Source organism: Trematomus bernacchii, unplaced genomic scaffold, assembly GCF_902827165.1.
Source record: "Trematomus bernacchii unplaced genomic scaffold, fTreBer1.1, whole genome shotgun sequence".
NCBI classification, from domain to species: Eukaryota; Metazoa; Chordata; class Actinopteri; order Perciformes; family Nototheniidae; genus Trematomus; species Trematomus bernacchii.
The window spans coordinates 14,526,791-14,547,979 of NW_022987689.1; the positions used below are offsets into that span (position 1 = coordinate 14,526,791).

A 21,189-nucleotide genomic window follows, 5' to 3' on the forward strand; every position below is an offset into this window, starting at 1 on the left:
GCGAGAGGAAATGCACGCTATTGCTACTCTTTTTGAGGGGCAACTATACCTCATGAAACACAGTAAACGAATCAGTGTTTCAAATGTTTGAAGGGGCCCTATGTTTTGGGGGGTTTTCCCTTTCCTGTAATGTGTCATATGGGTTTCGGTGCATGTAAATGGTCTGCCAAGGCTAAAACCCAAAGTGTCTCTCCTAAAATGGTCCTTTACATAAATGTTGCATTGGTTTTTCTTGGCCGAATTGTACATTTCACAGAAAGTTTTAATTATATTGTTACTGTATCTACTTGTAATGATTGGATTTTGTCCCTGTGTCGGACAATCAAAGCTTCATTTTTAGCCTTAGACAATAAATGAGCCTTAACATGACATTTCTAAAAGTACCGTACAGAGGTGTGTTAGCTTTTCCCAGCAGCGCCTCCCTGTCCTTTCTCCACCTTGATGTAGTTCTGTTTAAAGGCTCCTCACCGTATCGACAGCATCTCCGTGACCAGCAGACAGTAGGACAGCAGAGGCATTACAAACAGGAAATGGAGAAAGGACAAGCTGTTTAAAAATAAATGTCACCAATGAGTTTGGGCACACTGAATTATATATCATAAAATACATTAATTTGAAGTGACAGTGAAAAATGTCATTTAAATGATTTATTAGGAATACATTTGAAGGTACTGGATGGTGTTGGTCTTTGGACGGAGCTGAGGGGCCACTCATGCTGATGTCACCACATTTACCCCCCCCCCCCCCCCCCCCCCCCCCCTCTTCATGGAAAGATACAACAGCTCTTCTCCACGGGAGGATTTCTGTGATGTCATCTGTTAAGACTTAACTAACAAACCCCCTGACAGAAATGTAGCCTCAGGTAGCTGGTTGTGTCGTCATCATCAATATCAGACAGAAAGCACCAAGGTTAACACTTGTGATTTCCAGTCATTCGTCATCACGATTACGTCAGAGTGAGTCAGCAGCCGAGTCATCTCTGGCTCATGAGGGCCTGGTACTCCCTCTGGTGGGCGAACAGTCGCAGGAACACTTTGTTCTTTCTCTCATAGAAGCTACAAAACAGAAAGAAATTACACATGTGATGTATTTATAATGAATGACATTACTTTACTTGAACAAAATACATTTGAAGAATAGCCTCCTATATGCACTTTATCTTATAGGACAATTATATCAGATCAGATAATAGAGTGAACACTATGTTGGCACACATACAAAGGCTGGCTGTTAAATAATACCAAAATGAACACACAGTACAAAATGTTTATCATGGGTTGGACCGGTGTGACTGTGCTGGTTCAATATTACAGACGTTTTGGTCACAATCTTTTTATATATACGGTTGACTTTGCATATTCAATAGCAAAGCAAATTGTCTTTCCTGTAGAAATAAAGAAAAGCATATATAAAAAAGCATATATAAAAAAGCTTTAGAACATCCCAAATGTGTACGTTAAATTATGCTACTTTTCAGGTTCATGTTTGTATTTTGTTCTTCTACTTAAACATGTCTCCATGCTTTAATGTTGAAAAAGCTCTTTATTTTTCTCATACTGCCTGTGCTGCAGCACCTCTTTTCACCCTCTGTCTGAAACCAGAGCCCAGTCTGCTCTGATTGGTTAGCTGGCCGGCTCTGTTGTGATTGGTCGACCGCTTAGAGATGTCCCGCCCCTTAGTCTATCACGTTCAATGTGATGGAGCGCTAGCCAATAGAATTGCGAGTGCTCAATAGTGATGTCACTGTGTTACGGAAGTAAACAAATGACTACAATGTAGGCGTTTCAGGCAGGCATTAGGCACAAGACCGTTCTAAAAGATGTCCCATTTTACTATGACATTTCGTATTAATCATATCATTTCAAGATTTTTTCTGAATTTGGGTTTAGCACTCGCTGTTACACCAATTGTTGAAGCGCAACCTTCTTTACCGAAACATAAAATATATCCATTTCTAAAAAGCAAACATTTATAAGAGATGAAATGAAAAGGCAGAGGAAAAAGGTAGGAATTAATCACAGAAAAGCTAATAAAAGTTGTTGAGGAGGCCAATATTTGTGTTTTATAAAAAAAAAAAAAATTGGTTAAAATGGTTATGCATTACATTTGATTGAACATTTCCGTTAGAATCTCACAGACCATTACAACAACCATGACTTTCACCAAAATAAATCTCTTTGTCTCACCTCCGGAGCTCGCCGTCAGGCAGAACAACTTTCCCCACTTTAGCCATCCTCTCCATCGCCTCCTAAAACATAAATTGCAAAGACAAACATCACTCAATAAATCATGAAAGGCACATTTGGGTTTGGGGCCTGGCGTGACCCAGTTTTAGTTTTGACACGAGCCAACTGCAGTGGTTTGTGTGTGGCTGAGTTTATGACTAATGCAGGGCCGGGCCTCTCTGCCTTCAAACATACAACACAGACTGCAGAGTGTGCAGCTCACAGGAGCACACACAGAGTTATGGCTGGAAAAGGGCTGACGGGTGCAACAATAACATCTTATTTATTTTGTATTTATCTGGCTTAAAAGCATTCCATTGTGCTCCAAAATCTGGTACTGAAAAACCAAAGGATGATCACATGACCTAGCAAAAGATTCAATAATCACTTTTTATCTTAAACACATTTTACACTTAAAGAAATGGCAGTGTCACTTCAGAAAAAAAATCATATTTAGAAATACTTTATTTATCCGGGGGGAGGGGGGGGATAATAGGATTACTGACAGTTTTTCCTTTTGAGACTGAATAAATAAAAAGTGAAATAAAATGAAAAATGTATACAAGCATTTGTAGTAGGAATATACTATAAAAAGATGAAATACATTAAAGTAAAATATAACCACTTTTTTAATAAACATAAAGATTTGAAAAAGTGAAAGATGTCCAATAAAAGATCAAATAAAATAAAAATATGTATATAAACATAAAAATAAGATTTTTTTTAAATAGAATAGAATGCAATAGAAGAAGTTAAAATAAAATGAATTATAATAAAATATTGTATAAACATACATTAAAGGAAACATTTCCAATAAAAGAAAAACTTTAATAAAAATGTCTGCATCCTATAAACATTACTGAATGAGTTAAGTCATTCCTTGACTTAAATCATCCTAACAGTTTCCCTTTGTCATGAAAGACATTAGACCCAGAGTGAAAACACATAGAATTCACTCGGGGTGTTAAGATTGAGACTGGAGGTTCATCTCAATACCCCTCCTCGACTCCTCTCTTCCCCTCCTCTGGGACTTCACCCGGAAATTGATCAAGACACGCCATGTTGAAGGACGTCCCAATACTTGAAATGCACACGGAGGAGTCGAGGAGGGGTGAGGGAGGAGGGGTGAGGGAGGAGACGAAAGGGAGGATACAGCAGACTACGCGGAAGTGTTTTCACTACTCGCGTATAAAAGCCCCGCCCCCACCTTCACAGCTGGTCGATTTCAAGAGAGGAAAACGGAGAACTGGAAGAATGAGTGGAAAAGCATCACATAAATGTATAAGTGCTCACAGCTCCGTGGGAATTATTATGTGCAATTCATTTCTTAAGGTTATACTAACAATTTAAGTCTTGTTTAATGATCTTGAACGTCACTAAAACATAGCTATTAAGAAAGCTATTTCATAAATGGCTAGATCTTGATAAATAACAATTATTTGTTTTGTTTTGTGTTAAGATATTCAGGAGTTAAATTATTTAAAATGCACAGTCCTGAATGTGGGTTTGTGGTGAATGTGGGGATCTACAGGACACACATGTTCAGAGTAAAGGCTTTCACATTATTATAATTATATTTGTATTGAAATGTACATTTTACACCACAACGGAACACAAAAGCAGGACCAACCATCATACATTGAATTCCTTGACTAACAAGAGAAAGATTCATTCAAATAAATATTTACAAACAAATGGGCCGGTTCTAAAGGTTATTCAGTTAAGCCCGATGAGAGGGGATACAGCTGTGCACATGTCATCATTAACAGACGTCGTTTAAGAGTGACGTTTGAGTGAACGAGGACATCCCAATTAATACCTGAGGACTCCTCTGTCCTCGCGTCACCTCCTCGTGTCTCTCGCTCGCATCTTACGGAGGCGGAGCTAAGACGCAAGGAAGGGACGTCACGCGAGTGAGGGAAAGGAGGAGGTGAAATATTCAATTGAGATGAGCCTCCTGTGTGAGTCTAATGGAATCCATCAGGAGTATGAAAAAGTACATAAATACAAATAAAATGTAGAGTAATTATAATACAGATAATAAATGATATGTATGTTCTGAATAAACCGCTCCAAATCCCTGTGAATGCATGCTTACACATGGTGTTAAATAGAAACACATGAATGATATAAATGAACACCGCTGTCCCTCCCGCAGCCTATTTCTACCGTTTTGTCTTGTGTGTGCATTAGCATTGTTCTTATATTGTATTGTTATTCTTCTTGTTGTGTATATCCTGGCAATTGTATAGTAAAAACACTTGTGTGGCTGAATCACTTTATACTTCGTTTTTGGGTGTTACCCAGCAGATGGAGGCATTGAGTGAGCAATAGTGAGATCTGTGCTTTGTGAATTTTGAGGTCAACTTTATTAGGGCTATAAAATATGAACGCTGGATTGCACACTACTAAATACATTTCAAAATAAACACCTTTTTTTAACAGGGGAACGCCACTTATTTCACCCTTGTTCAGTTTACTCTTCATTAGGAGAACTACAGACTGTGGAAACAACCGGATAGCGTCTGCTGTGGCTCTGGAGACAAAGCTGTTGTTATTTCCAGTTTGGCATGACATTCAACTGTTAGCCTGGTCTTCATTACAAACTGGAGGTGTTAGTATGCAAGAAACAGCCATTTAGAAGGCAAGGAGTCAAATGAAAAGATGTTAACCAGTTTGGAAATGTAGGACTGTAGGATGTGTTGCAAACATTTTGGAAGCAAGCTGTTTAATGCGACACACACAAAGTGGTTTGATAAAAATGTTTAAAACAAAAAACAGTACATCCTTTCTCATTGAGGATGAGGTTACTGTTTTTTCCCACTTGCATGAAACAGCAAATGTAAATTCCCATCGTGACTATTCATGATTTCCATTTGATCCCTACTACATATACACTGGATTTAAGTGAAAGAGAAACCAAAGAGACATTTTTATGTGTAATTGAATAATACATAATTGTTTGCGGATCTGTGTGATTTTGTGTAAAGGTTTTTTAAAAAGAAGGTAAAATATATCTTGTAATCTAGTAAAAATATATCAGCAACTGGTCCTTTAGTTTCCCAGGCATTTATTAAAATGATGACTCACCACTAGTGGCCCCTGTTGGACTGAAGTTGCATGAAAACTCATTGAGATCGCATGTATAGTATACTTTATGGATTATTAGGGTCAGGGATAACTAAAAAAGGAGAGAAGGACGATTGCATTTTCAGAATAAAGTTGAAATAATGACTATTATCTTGACATTTCAAGATTCAAATTTTAACTACTAGCGCATTTACTGAAATTATTTTTGACTTAATTCTAAAAGACATATACAAATGAGAGTGCATCACTTGGACGGATAATGCATGATTATTTTTAAAAGTTGTCAATACTTTAGCATTTAGCTACCTCAGAAATTAATTCCTGATGTTATGAGTTATGTTACCCCCCCCCCCCCAGAGCCCCTTCCCCCTCCTCCCTTCTTCCAAGCAACTTTGTTAACTACTTTGAAAAAAAGGTTGATGATATTCGCTCTTCTTTTTCCGACTCACCATTACTCACCACTGGGTCTCCAGACCCACCGTTCACCCACACACTAACCTCCTTTTCCCCTCTCTCTCCAAGTGAGGTTCTTACCCTCATTACCTCAGCCCGTCCTACCACCTGTCCTCTGGACCCTATCCCCTCAAACCTCCTTCAGACTATCGCTCCTGATATTCTACCGTTTCTCACCCATCTCATCAACACTTCTCTAACTTCTGGTCACTTTCCAAACAGTCTCAAGGAGGCAAAAGTAAACCCTCTCCTAAAGAAACCCACTCTCAACCCGTCCGATGTTATAAACTACAGGCCTGTCTCTCTCCTCCCATTCCTGTCTAAAACACTTGAACGCGCTGTCTTTAAACAACTCTCCTGTTATCTCCATCAGAACAACCTTCTGGATCCGCACCAGTCTGGTTTCAAGGCAGGTCACTCCACATAAACTGCCCTCCTTGCTGTCTCTGAGGAACTGCACACTGCTAAAGCAGCCTCCCTCTCCTCTGTCATCATCCTTTTGGACCTGTCTGCTGCATTCGACACGGTGAACCATCAGATCCTCCTTCACACTCTCCAAGAACTTGGAGTTTCAGGCTCTGCACTTTCCCTCCTCACCTTATACCTCAAAGACCGCACCTACAGGTTAACTTGGAGAGGGTCCGAGTCCGACCCTTGTCAATTAACTACAGGGGTCCCTCAGGGCTCTGTCCTTGGTCCCCTCCTCTTCTCTCTGTACACAAACTCGCTCGGATCTGTCACTAGCCCGCATGGTTTTTCATACCATTGCTACGCTGACGACACCCAATTAATTCTGTCCTTTCCCCGCTCAGAGACCCAGGTCGTCGCACGCATCTCTGCTTGTCTAGCAGACATCTCTCGGTGGATGTCTGCTCACCACCACAAACTCAACCTTGACAAGACTGAACTGCTTTTCCTTCCGGGAAAAGATTGTCCCACCCTTGACCTAACAATCAACATCGGCCCCTCTGTTGTTTCACCGACTCAGACTGCAAGGAATCTGGGTGTGACCCTAGATAACAAACTGTCCTTCACTGCAAACATCGCTGCAACAACCCGCTGCTGCAGATACACTCTTTACAACATCAGGAGGATACGTCCCCTCCTGACCCAGAAAGCGACGCAACTTCTGGTCCAGGCTCTCGTCATCTCACGCCTAGACTACTGCAACTCCCTCCTGGCTGGTCTACCTGCATGTGCCATCCAACCTCTGCAGCTCATCCAGAATGCAGCGGCTCGTCTGGTCTTCAACCTTCCTAAATTCTCCCACACCACACCGCTCCTCTGCTCCCTTCACTGGCTTCCAGTAACTGCTAGAATCCACTTCAAGACACTGGTACTTGCGTACCATGCTGTGAATGGATCTGGCCCTTCCTACATCCAGGACATGGTTAAACCATACACCCCAGCACGTGCACTCCGCTCTGCATCAGTCAAATGGCTCGCTGCACCCGCACTACGAGGGGGACCCAAGTTCCCATCAGCAAAAACACGTCGGTTTGCTATCCTGGCTCCAAAATGGTGGAATGAGCTCCCCATTGGCATCAGGACAGCAGAAAGCTTACACATCTTCCGGCGCAGACTAAAGACTAATCTCTTTCAACTCCACTTCGAGCAATACAATTACTAACAAAGCACTTGTATACTAACAAAGGACTGGCTTATCTAAAGCTAGTTGAGTAGCACTTGAAAAATGTTGGCTCTATGAAACCTAATGTACTTATATGATTCTGTTTTCTTCTAGTTTGTATCTTCTTGGTCGAATGCACTTATTGTAAGTCGCTTTGGATAAAAGCGTCAGCTAAATGCAATGTAATGTAATAATGTTATGAGCCTCAACATTACTTTGAGAAAACACACTATCTCTTATACTCTTTCATATAAGGATAGTTATCTGTGTCAAATTTAACCCAAAAAAAGTCTCCAACCTTTTTTCTTTGCCTAAGCAAGCCATTACACTTTTAATGCTTTTAGTTAACAAACTGTGTGTGTGCCACTCCACCTGTATGCTGCTGTAGTCCTGTGAAGCACATGCACCCAGGACCGCTGCTCCTATTAACACCGCCTCTTTCTGGTCAGGCAGCACCACAGGCAGTCCTGAAAAACACAAAATCGAAAAAGTGGCATTAGCTAAAGGCCTAGGGACCTTTACTGTTCAAACGTTTGTAATTCAATATGTTCACTTTAAAATAAATGATAGAGATCGAAAAAGTGTTTGTGTTATTATTATTTCCATATTTTAGATGACATGTATTTGTTGCTATATTGTCATCCACAATATAAAACCTGTCATTGTTACTAGAGTCATTTACCTGTAGCGTTAGCGTGAATCTGGACATACAGAGCATTTTTGCTCAACCCGCCACACAGGAAGAGGGTCCTGATGTCATGTCCTGCTTCCTTCATGGCCTCCAGAATATGAAGCGTACCAAGCTGAAATCAGATACAAAGATAATCCAGTTACAATTCAAACCTTCTTTTGCCCTTTTAGATACTAAGATATCCGACTGAAGTGATTCCAAATAAAAACACTCACAGCCAGGGCTTGTATAGTGGCCAGATATAGCAGAGCCAAGTCATCCAGGGTTTTGGAGAGCGGCAGCCCGATCACCTGAGAAACAGTAAGGAGTCATTCCAGCAAAAATGGCTCAGTGCTGAAGAGTAGGAGTCAGCAGAGAAAAGGGATGGTGAAAGCAGAGCTGTCATTCAGGCTCTGGTATCTGAAATCAGCAGTGATTCAGTACAATACGCAGCAGTTATCAGCTCCCTTCCAGGAAATACAGAACTGGCCTGGAAACAATCATTAGATAACTGAACACACAAATAATCTCAAGTTTTTTCTTTGCATTGATTATACTTCTGTGAAATCCTGAAGTAGATCTATATTTTTTGATGAGATGAGTATTGATTGTGGTGCTTTACTAAGTGAGCTGATGTAATTAGCTGCTAGCTTACTGTATTGTGATTATATTACATTATATATTTAGGTTAGAGTATTTTTAAAAGAAGAGTATAAAAGTATATTTTGGGGTTTAGTTCCATCATTTGCGTGATACCTCTCTCATATCTGTTTTCTTACGTATGGAACTGGAGCTTGGAGCTAGTTAGCTTAGCTTAAAGAGTAGAGGCAGAGGAAACGGCTAGCCTTGTGCTGTCCAAAGTTCCCACATTCTTCTAAAGGCTTAGTTATGATCAAGTTATCTCATCAGTTAAATCCATTAATAGTGGAATTTGTATTTTATGAGATGAGAACTGACCATGAGCCTTACTGTGGTGTTTTTGCGAAGTTAGCCTACTCATGTTCCCTCACCATGCCCTTCAGGTTGGGGTCAGCCAGGGGCGACCTGTTGCCGTGGAAGTCTGGCCACACGTGAAGACTGGAGCCCAGCAGGTCCACAGCAGATCCAGAGTCAGCCATGGAACTCAGGTGGCTGTTCAGGTAGGTGTACAGGTTCTCTCCATTTAAGGGAAATCTGGGGAAATGAACAAGTAACAAGTAAGTGAATGCAGAGAATAGGCACAGTAGTAAAATCACAGGTGTTTTGCCTGAAATTATTTACAACTTTTATTTAAATCTAAGTAAATGTTTAGAAAATAAAACCGTTAAATACTTTTGCAGCTTTCACAGAATGTTCATTTTAAATGTTGCAATATATTTTACTTTCAGATAAAGAACAATAAAACAAAGTCAGCAGAAACATTGTTTTTGGTCCTCAGATATTAAGGGAAAATAACAAATACATAATAAATGCAAAAAATTATTCCAAGTCTCAAGGTATGAATTCAACAAAGTCGTGAACAGATGCTGAAATAATAACACAATACCAGAAAGAAAAAAAGAGAAATGTCATCCAACTACAAGTGGGTCTTTAGGTCTTTACCCCACAACCTCACTAAGCTTATTATCTTCCCAAAGCTTACAGAACATTATCATACGTCAGCAGAACAGGGATGACAGCTGTGTTTGAATGTTTTTGGGAGACGCTTCAGTAAAGCATCAGCTGACCTGTGCCGTGCCTCTTCCTGGAGCTGCGTGTAGGCGGCGTGGCCCTTCACCATGTGCTCCATCTGAGGGAGGAGAGAGCAGACTCAGAGAGGATTACAGATGATGCGGCTGATGACACACAGGCTTGTGATGCTGCAACTGCTGATTCAATTCATTGTTAAATCTATAAAATATTTGCTGTTTCCTATGTAAAGTAACTAGAGCTTCAAGTGATATTATAAAATAAACAGACTGATTTGATCCCTTGTGCCTTACTTTAAGTTAGTCTGATGTCCTTAGAGGTCAAAACATAAAAAAGATATCAAATATTAATATTTTATTCCACTTTCACCGTCTTAAATATTTTAATTAACCAATTTCAGTCCTGATAACACAATATTAGTTATTTTTTAGAATGTTAACCCTTCAAATGCCAGTCTGCTTACATAATGTTACTGTTGTTTTTAATTAAAACAATTGTTTTGTTGCCTACATTTTTTTTCACAGTCTCGGATATGTTGAGGGTAGGCGATATCATTGATTGGAAATCAGGAAATCATGAAAATAACATGTGGGACTCTAGAATAAAAGTTCAATATAATAGAATGCATGATTTGATGCTTTAATGGCATTGGGTTGTCTCTATTTTTGCTTCACTTTTTATTATATAATTACTAAAAAAATGGCTTGAGGTTAATTATTCAGATTTTCAAAAACAACCCATATGCTTTAATTCGAAAAGCTCAAGTGAGGCTTTACGTTTCATGCAGAGGGCTGAATCACGTCTGGGTGTTTTTAGTGTACATTCAAACAGGGATTGCACACATTTTGTGTCTACTTGATACCGTTTTTGGTTAGTATAATCCTGCATAAAGATCAACAGTGCACTGACCAGCCTTCCTGTGGCACTCTGTCCTCCCTCGTTGAGCCACATGCCCGGCACCATGGCAGACAGACAGGGCCCCCACACCCCCGGCACAAAGAGAGGCTGCTCGCTGATCTGATGCACGTAAATAAGAAATTCACATGAGCAATCTACAAGGAGATAAGCACAGCTGAAGTAAAAGGCTGCAACAAAAAATACAATTTCAACTTTAACAAACTCAATTAACCATTTACACAACAAAACTAAAATAATATACAATATTTATTACGAAGTCATATATAAATTGAGAGAGTTCATGTATTAAACAGAAACATTTACAAGCTGAAAAAAACCTAACACTAACTAAATACACTGAAACTAATCTAACCCTAACTACTAAATGGTCTCAAAACATTCATTTCATCAGTCTAAACTTTTACAACAAGTACGATTTAATAAATACAGAAGCATTTTAAGGCAAAGATAATTGTACAAATAAAACACATGTCCATTATGTCTTATGATTCTACTTCAAATGTTTAACCATTTGCTATTTATTGCATTGAAATGAATCACTCCTCCAATATACAGCTATAGTATAATTGAATTTCAATAACAATAAAAGAAAAACTGAATACATATGGTATAAATACAAATACTGGCCCTGTCATTATCATCATGTGAAAGGAGGCTATTCAGTTTGCTTTTAATAAATTGCATACTTGCGTATTAGTATAGAAGGTACTGTATGTTTTTAATTAGTTCACACCATTTCTATAAAACACTTGTTTAGGATCATTCTCCAGTAGGTGAAAAGTAAAGCACGAACCGCCATGTGACAGGTTGATGTCCCGCAGATCATCGCCATGCGTGATGTGATTGGCTGGTCCTCACAGGGCAAGTTAAAGCCTTTAACATCTGCACCGATCACACCTGGAAATCACACATTTATTTTGCAGGGGTAAAACACACATGTTTTTTGTTTGTTTGTCCTCAGCACTCCTGTTCATGGACAAATTGCAGTTATTTGCAGATAAAAAAAGCTTTTGATGCGCTTCTCTAACCTTCACATGGCATGCGGCACTGACACTAACTGCTGAAATAATGTTTATCAAGCTGGTTTCAGTTAAGGGTGGAGGGTTCATCTACCCACGAGGGCAGGGGGGGGGCCTGCATCACTGTGACAGGCCCGACCACTGAAAGTGCTTCAGAGTGTTTCAGCCTCTGACTGAAAGGACAATGTGTGATGGGCAGAGGTCGCTGCCAGGGGTCAGAGGTCAGGGTTCATGAGCAGTTTATCTGCCAAAACAAAACCAGATGGTGCGGTGTTCTGAACGACAGCCCTGAAGCTAACAACGTGCTAACAGATACAGTACACAGCAGCGTTGGTGAGTAACAGACACAGGCTAAATGATTGGATATTACAAATGGAGGTACGTTATACAAAAAGGTTTGAGAAATGCTGAATGATCCCTTTGTTTTTAGACTTTGGGTCAGAATTGTTTTCTTTTTGCACAAGAAACTGAAGACTATTCCATGTGCTGTGGAAATGAGCTTGTCCATCCCCCCAACTATGTCTACATTTATGCCCATAAAATATCCGCGAGACCAAAATGTCGACTTTAGACATTAGATCTTCTGCCTTCCTCCTACCAATTTAGTTTTTCATATTCTCATGGTCTTGTAAAATTGGTAAACATAAATTGCCCTGCACACCATTAAGAGCTATTTAAAGGAGTTCATCTTTTTTAAATGTTTAACTTAAAGCTGTGTGACACCTGGAAAGAACCGTCGATTATTTTTGTACGTATAATTAAAGAGAAGAGTGGTTCAAAAACAGGTTTCAGATGTAATACCAAGGCCTCCAGCATGAGCATCAATGAGAGAAGCCCCCACCGCGGTTCCTGTCTCCAGACCCAAATCTGCTGCTGCCTCCTGGGAGAGGCCGTCCCCCAGAGGGCTCCCTGGAGAACATGTCACGTTGCCTGGAGGACAGAAAACAGCTTCAATAAGGAAATAAGGTCTCCTGTGTGGATGCCTCTTAAAATGGTAGAATATACAATCAGTAGGAAGCTTTTTAGTCAACGTCTTTTACCTATTTTGGAAAAGTTGTTCTCCAGGATATCCTCCAGTCCAATGCTCGTCCAGAAACCAGCGTCCCATCCTTCAGAAGGGCAATAAGTCCACTTACACACAAGAGTACACAAAGACCTGCGAAAAATTAATGAATAGTTATTAGTTGGACATTTATAATTTTTTGTTAATGTACAAAACATACAATTAATAGGCTCTACTTAAGCCATTAGACTGTGGTCAGACAGCAGCGATAAGACCTTGCTGATTATTATAAAACACTCAAAACAGACTTGAAACTAACTAAATACAAATCGATAAAAATGTCTTTGTCTTTCTACTGATTCCAATCTCTGGTTTGAGATGAAGAAATGTTTTTTTTTTTAAAAAGCTGTTGCCACCTAACCATGCTTTCTGGGAAATGTATGACTTTGTCCATGACACACCAGAAAATAAACCAAAAACCCAATGACTAAACCATTATTTTGGAGGAAAAAGGGTTTATCATGTCCGTTAACGCACTCATTGAATCACAAAATGAGGTCACCTTAACGACCTCTGGTCAAAGCCACAGAGAAGGTGCATAGAATGTGTTTGGGTTGTCACTTTGTCACTATTGGTTATTGTGGGTGTGTTGTGATTAAAAATCACCTGCACCTGTCACTCAGTTTTTTTGTTACAGAGAGGTGCAAAAGTTGGGAGCCTTTATTTTTGGTGACTGCAAACGCATTGCCAACACAATTTAAGTTTCGGTAACCTCGTCTCAGTCAACAGTTTTTTTCAATGTGTGTTTCGTTAGATGCCTGAAATAAGATCTGTAGTTACAAGCTTAACCCTCCTATTGTCTTCGTTTCCCCCCCAGACTTTGGTGTTCGCGGTCAAATTTGACCGGTCCTGTTTAACTGCTATTACATTAACACAAAAACCATTAATCACCAAATTTCATTTAACACCCTTTCAAACTGTAAATATTGTATCAGACTACTGGTATACATGAAAAACTGCAGTAAATATACAAAGAATAGACACTGAACATGTATTGCGTGTGCTAGGTGTGATCCATGTGGGGGGATGGGCACATAAGAGCGGGAAATGTGTCAAATTGTTCTGTGTGTGTGTGTGTGTGTGTGTGTGTGTGTGTGTGTGTGTGTGTGTGTCAGGTGTGATTCACATGAGGGGATTGGGCACATAAGGGGGGGGGGAAACACATCTAGAGTATGTGTGTGTATGTGTATGTGTATGTGTTGTGTGTGTGTGTGTGTGTGTGTGTGTGTGTGTGTGTGTGTGTGTGTGTGTGTGTGTGTGTGTGTGTGTGTGTGTTTTATCTGATCCGGATGGTTACTAATTCCTTTTCTTTATGGCGGTCATTTGACCGGGAACACCATGGGCGTTACAAAGTTGACTAAATCATCCAAAATTCAAAGAAAGTGGTGATCAGCTCATATGTTCAAATGTCTACTGTGAAGGATATCATAAAGCCTTAATGCAATCGAATGTAAAACAAAAAGGTTATGATTGATGAAAGTTGTAAATCGGTCAGATTTGACCCGAAGACAACAGGAGGGTTAAGAGATTTTCACATTTTGTCGTCAGTTGTTACCCCATTGGTGATTGTCTGAACTTTCTATGGGTTGTTAAAATGGCGGTTGCCAACAAGTGACTAAATTAGACTACCAAACCTCATCAGTCAAACCTTAGCTGAGATGAAGTCATGTGATCGTGATGTAGTTTTATCTGCTTAGCTTCACTATTATAATACTGTAGTCAAGTCTTTGAATTCCACTCTGAATTGCATGTTTTAAACACATATTACACAATGAACAGAACAGGCTTTAACGATCAGATAGTATTAATGACTATCATCCAATAAAGAAGCTCACCGTGTCAAAGAGCCAGTCGCTTTCCAGGACAGGAAGTCTGGAAGGTCCAAAAAGTGAGAAGCTTTGTTCCAGCAGCGTTCTCTTAGATTCTGAAAGGAGAAATTGGTTTTCAAAAGGCCTGATCAGTAAGTAATGGCAGCGTGAGTTCAACAACCAAACAATTCAGGAAGCTTCCCAAGATAAAAAATACTAAAACAAAAGCACACACATGCCGAGCAGCTCACACAGACAGCGACAGTAAAACAGAGATCAGGGCTCCTGTGGTGACCTCGCTCACCTCTCACCTCTTTGAGCCACAGCAGCTTGGGGGGTTGCATCTCTGGCGACATGACCCCGCCCACCCTGCTGAGGACCCCGTGGCCGGCGCTGGTTATACGAGCGGCCTGCTCTGCAGCGCGATGGTCCATCCACATCACCACGTTCCTCTGTGGGTCACCTGGGGAAGAGAGGAAGGGGAGATCAGTTTTAGTGAAAGCTAAACGGAAATAAGATATGCAAAATAACAGCTCATACTACAACAAGGTGATGAAATCTAATCATTTTTTTTCAAATTTGGTTTCAAATAGTTATGAAAGCAAGATTATTGAGATGAAACGGTTATTGTGCCATCTTTATGTTTCACGGTTTGTCTTGTGTTCTAAATCCTATGTTACAGCGTTGCACATTTGACTCTTAGTAATACTGAGAGTAAAAAAAAACGGAATATAACAAATCAAATCAAATCAAGTTTTATTTATAAAGCACATTTAAAAGCGATTTTTGGTCGAGCCAAAGTGCTGTACATGTAATAAAAACACATTACTACAATCACAATAAAAGACAATAAATTACAACAGATATATAAAAAACACAGGGAAAAGTCAGGAGTTGTACTCCGCTCTGACTAGAAGGCCAGGGAGAAGAAGTGTGTCTTCAGAGTAGATTTAAAAACCCCTAGGGTCTGGGCCGACCTCACATGGAGGGGCAGAGTGTTCCAGAGCCTAGGGCCAGCTGCTGCGAAGGCTCGGTGCCCTCGGGTTTTAAGCCTGGTCTTGGGCACTACCAGCACATGTGTGTTGTAGTTTTCAGTACTTTGTGGCATTAGTGATCTAATTTGTATTGGTCTCACTTATTTAAAATATATGTATCTTAAGTCTTTAATGTTTATTTGTTTTCAGTGACAACATACTGTAGTTAATTTAATTGATTTGAATGCATTAACTTAATATTATGATTTTAAATGTGAAAATATATTTATATATATATATTCTGTAATATATTATTAATAATGTTTTTTAATTATTTTAAATGTTTTTTACTAAATTATAATTAAATAATAATTACAAAGAAATACAAAATAATGCATCATGTTTCCAAAGTCAGCAAGCAATGATGTTAAATAATCCTGATTAGGATTTTTGCCATAAGCATTAAGTCCTAGTTTATACTTAATACACTGAATATTACAGATGCAATTATAATATTAAATATGTGGATATTAGTGGATGATAAGCAATTCTGTTGTGATATATTTGTAATATCTAAATATAATCAATAATTTAACCTGTCTATCTGGGTCCTGACCTGGTCCATCTTCCTTAATTGAAAAAACCCAATACATGAATAACGACCAACTCAGAACTGGGGATCTGTTCTGTCGCTGACCCTGACCTCTGACCTCGCTGTGGAGGAGGGGCTTTACCTCCAGGGATCAATAAGCTATCCCATTACATTAATTAAAACAACTTGCACAAGCTAAACTCAACAACTCAAAGGTTTCACGACAAACTCTATACAAAAAAATCCATTCTAGTTCAAACAAAATACATTCATCATTTAAAAAAACACAATTAAATTCAAAATGAACTATCCAATATATAGTTCTAAGTGTAGCTGTATACAGACAATAAAGGATCACAATTCAAAAACCTCACAAGAAGTTGATCTCGTCAGGATAAATCTTTAATATCCTCAGTGACTTGAAAAGCTGTCTAGCTCATGGTACAGAAGTGAGAAATGGATCCAAATTAAGAAAATACTACTGATCATGTAATACAGAACAGACTCACAGTGCTGCTATCTTTGCAGAATGCTGCTAACTTCTATTTATCCAAGGGCGTTATAGTTTATGATCAACTTATTTAAGACTGATTTTTTTACACAAAATAAAAAAAGTGTCCCATCATTTTATATCTTTTAAGTAAAAAAATGGTTTCTGAACACAAAGTGACTCCAGTATGCATAGTGTCGTTTTTTAAGAGTTTAAGATTAGGAAATTATCAGTAATGGTTATTTTGGTCAGGAAATCTTAATTTCATCTCACGCCTATTATACATGATGTTTTCCTGAAGCAAAACATATGAGTGTTATGCAGAGGTGGGAGAAGTACTCAGATCTTGTACTTGAGTAAAAGTAGAAGTACCAGAGTGTAGGAATACTTTGTTACAAGTAAAAGTCCTGCAATCACTCAAGCAAAAGTGCAAAAGCATTGGCATCAAAATATACTTAAAGTACCAAAAGTCAAATTAGTCATACTGCAAATTGGTCCATTTCAGAATAATATATATTATATGTTTTGATTATTATTGAATTTACTCCAGGTGTAAGTAAAGTCTGATTTAAGTGTTGATTATATTTCACATCATTAATACAAATCTGTAAAGTAACTAAAGGTATTAAATACATGTAGTGGAGTAAAAGTACACAATTGACATCTGAATTTCAGTGGAGTAGAAGTACAAAGTAGCAAGAAAGTGAAATACTCAAGTTCAGCACAAGTATCTCAACATTTACTTGTTACAGTACTTGAGTAAATGAACATAGTTACTTCCCACCTCTGGTGCTATGTGGGCTACAGACTAAAGGTCAGACTGTAAGAGTAAAACTAATGTTTCACTCACCATCCTGACTGACTGGCACAGGCTGGAAGCTTTGGTCCAAAACCACGAGAGAGCAGGTGGCATCAAAGCCGATCCCTCGTACCTGACTCCTTTCCACACCTTGGGTAACTCTCTGGAACAAATATAAAATATATGATATTATGCTTTAACACCTAAATGCCTGTGGTGTGACTGTAGAAGGACATGTATGAATACATTAGCTGGTAGTTTAACAAATGTTTGCGACATAATAACAATGAACTCCAACCATATGAACTTTTAACCAATAGACTACCTTTACGGTTGCCAGGGAATATTTGGACTGTTAAGCAGGAGAACTATTTTTACAGAACACATGATTTGGAAAAAGGAATTAAGATTAAAAAGAGAAAAGACGTGTTTAAAAAGAACTATGCTCCCTGTACAAACACACCTCCCACCAATTTGTAAACTTAAAGCCATAAGCTGCCATTGAGGGTTACTATAATTACTCATCAAAAGAGTAAAAGCAATTCATGAATATAATAACTGAAATAATATAGCTAAAAGTTAAACTATTACCTTGAAGTAATGGGTAAACAGTTTGGAAAAAGAGTTAAAAGTGAGAATTAAACCTATGAAATATGAGCTAAGAGCAATGAATAAACAGCTAAAATATTAGCAAAAAATGATGAATAAATAGTTGAAATATTTGCTTAAGGCATTGGATAAACTGTTAAAATATGAGTTCAAAGCAATGGATAAAGAGTTCAAAATACAAGCTAATAGGAATGAATAAATAGCTGAAATATTAGCTTAAAGGTCCCTTGTCATGGCCATTTCTACTGATCATAATTCCATTGTTGAGGTCTACTAGAATAGATTTACATTGTTCAATGTTCCAAAATCACATTGGTTTCTCATACAGCATCTCTGTATAGTATGTGTATTCACTCTCTGTCCTAAACGGCTTGTTGGAGCTCCTGCCCCCCCCTCCCTATGAGCCCAGTGTGCTCTGATGTGTGTTTATGTGTTACAATGGTGTTTGTTAGCAACCAGAAAATGACACCAGTAATGAAAAACAGATGAGAATGCTGCGTGGGGTCTGGTTGCCATGTTGGCGGGACGTTTCGGGGCTCGCTGCTCCGCCCTTTGAGACTCGAGGAGCCGACAGTGTGAGCTGGATTACTGGTGTCGTTTCCTGGTTGCTGCGAGACAGCGAGACACGGCGAAACTCAGCCTGAACACAGCCTGAGCAGCACACACACGTGGAGTGGAGATCCACGCAGCTGCGGCTGAGATAAGATAAGGTTGAGTGTGCCGGCGAAACTCTGTGGAGTATCGCGGCTGAGAAAAGATACGGCTGAGTGAGTGTGTGTGTGTGAGGAGCTCCACGGATTGGTCCATTTGGACCAATAGGTCCATTTGGATCGTCGTTACGTCACTTGGTTCCCGGAAAAAAAAATGGAAAAAGAAAAATCTCCAACGAGGCGTTCTGGGACAGCATAGACACGTATTTTCTGTGTTAGAGTTGTACTCGCTACAGGGTATACTTTGAGGGTTTGTGACTCTGCAGACCGTTTACATGCAGAAAAATCTACATAACACACAAGGGGATGGGTAATAACCGGAAAAGCATGACATGGGACCTTTAAAGTAATGGATACAAAAATTGAAATATTAGCTAAACGTAATGACGAAAACAAGTTACAATTTTAGGTTAAATAACTTAATAAACAGTTTAAATATTAGCTAAATGTACTGGATAAAAAGATAAAATGTTAGCTTAAAGTTATGGATAAACATATGAATAATTAGGTAAGGGTCAAGAATAAACGGTTCAAATAGGAAGCTATAAGTTATTTTAGCTAACCGTTTGTCATTTCAATAGTTGCTAAATTAGCTAAAAGTAAAGCATACATTATAGAAATAAACTTAAAGTAACTTAATTGATAGAAATTGATAAATAGTTGAAGGTTCCAGCTCCCCAGTCTTAGTACCAAGGTTAATGTGAATGCAAAAATAAACAAAACCAACCTTGAAAGATAAAAACATATCCCTTTTATGTTGTGTTAGCCTACATCACAGTACAACTACAGAACACATTTTGGGGAGGGGGTTTCTCCGAGGTCAGCCTACCTTGACAGCAGTGCAGCATTTGTCCCAGATCTCAGTGGAGGACTGCACATAGTGGTCGGTGAGGGGCTCCCAGATGCTGATGGGCTGCTCTGCGGTGCTCTCCACCCGGCCTGCCCGGGTCACCAGAGCCGCCCTCACACTGGCACTGCCCACATCCACCCCCACATAGTACACCTCTGCCATGAGGACAGCAGCTGCATGCAGAGAGGGGGGAGAGCAGAGGACCCCAGGGTTGATTATTAACCAGGTTACATTGTCAAAGTCAACAATAAATGGACGGTTTCGAAATAGATATAAGCACAGATATCAACGCATACAGAGTACATTACTGTTAAATATGTATGTTTCTGATAATCAGAAACTGACAACTTGATCTGATATCGCTGCAGCAACAGAGACTTTCTACCAATCATTTGCACAGATCTGTGCAAATGATTGGTAAGTTATTCGAATAACTTCTCAATGCACACAACAGAATATGTAAAACAGATGTGACGTTTTTATAACACCACGAACACAACTCTGAACTTACCGGAGGATTAAAATGTCATTTCAGCGAAGAAGACACTACTTTCGAGTTTCTGAAAACCGTACTTTGTGCTGGAATCTGTGGCTGCGACGGAAAGCGAAAAAGACCAAAAAGAGCACATTCGATTTTGCGATGAGCCATATCACTGAGCCGTGTAAAGTCCGAATCACATCACGTAACCGCCCTGGTGTATGGTCGATTATAATAATAGTAATTATTATGCCGTTATAGTCTTCATGTCCTTCCCTCGATATGTTTTGTTTGTGTAGTCCAACTGGGGCAACAAATGGATTAATCACAAACATTTTAAAGCACTTCCTACAACTTTTCTCTGACATTTTCTGCAACAGATTCCATGCTTAAGTTGCAGAACACACACATGACCATTTAGAAAGCATAGGGAAGTCCTGAGTAAGCGAAGAGTTTTGTCTGGCACTTTTCTAATATTCTGCGGGATAATGGTAGCAGACCAATACTTTCCGAAAAGGTGCATCTGGCGACCAGAGCAGGCCATTCTACCTTAGTGTGTATTCTCAGGGCCTCAAAAGGGCTTTGTTGCCAAAGGGCATAGACCAGGGCTATTCAATTGGCGGCCCGCGGGCCAAATCCGGCCCCGGGGTGATATTTACTGGCCCTTTGAGTATAATGTTAAAAAGTAATCAATTTTTTTTTTTTAAGATTTTTTTTTCTTTTTTTTTTTGTGCCATAGTGCCTTTATTCCAGAGAGGGTGTTACATTGAGAGATAGAGGGGTAGACAATGCCTGAAAACTTCGACGGGCTCGGGTTTCGAACCCACCTACTATACTGTAGTGACAACTCCTGTCATTGATTGCATCTCTGCGTGAATGATTAGATCATTTCACCTAAATGAAATCAAATGAAACATGTAGGCCTACTGAGTTCTGAACTTGCCATTTAGATCTATAAAGGCGTTGGGGCTATGTTGTTTGATTGAATTAAACACAATATATGCACTCCACTATGCTGTTGGAGTATTTACTGTATCTGAAGCTCTTAAATATGATTGCTCATATTTCAAGCCATCTTTTTCCCGGCCCCTTGCTTTGGATCATTTTCATCAACCGGCCCCCATTCCAAACTAATTGAATAGC

The 21,189-nt window shown here is 39.3% G+C and overlaps 1 protein-coding gene across 1 annotated transcript; it reads right to left on the minus strand.

The window, feature by feature from the left end:
• Positions 1-632: 632 nt before the first annotated feature.
• Positions 633-20,183, minus strand: fggy (FGGY carbohydrate kinase domain containing). The gene is made up of 16 exons (XM_034138030.1): positions 20,080-20,183; positions 19,548-19,741; positions 17,451-17,562; positions 14,856-15,007; positions 14,572-14,660; positions 12,714-12,829; positions 12,475-12,603; positions 11,448-11,551; positions 10,646-10,753; positions 9,775-9,836; positions 9,079-9,241; positions 8,305-8,379; positions 8,081-8,201; positions 7,771-7,865; positions 2,187-2,248; positions 633-1,055 (listed from the first exon to the last, which is right to left on the minus strand). Exons 2-16 carry the CDS (start codon positions 19,728-19,730, stop codon positions 974-976), a joined length of 1,653 nt encoding a protein of 550 aa, XP_033993921.1. The 5' UTR covers positions 19,731-19,741; positions 20,080-20,183; the 3' UTR covers positions 633-973.
• Between the last annotated feature and the right edge of the window lie 1,006 nt (positions 20,184-21,189).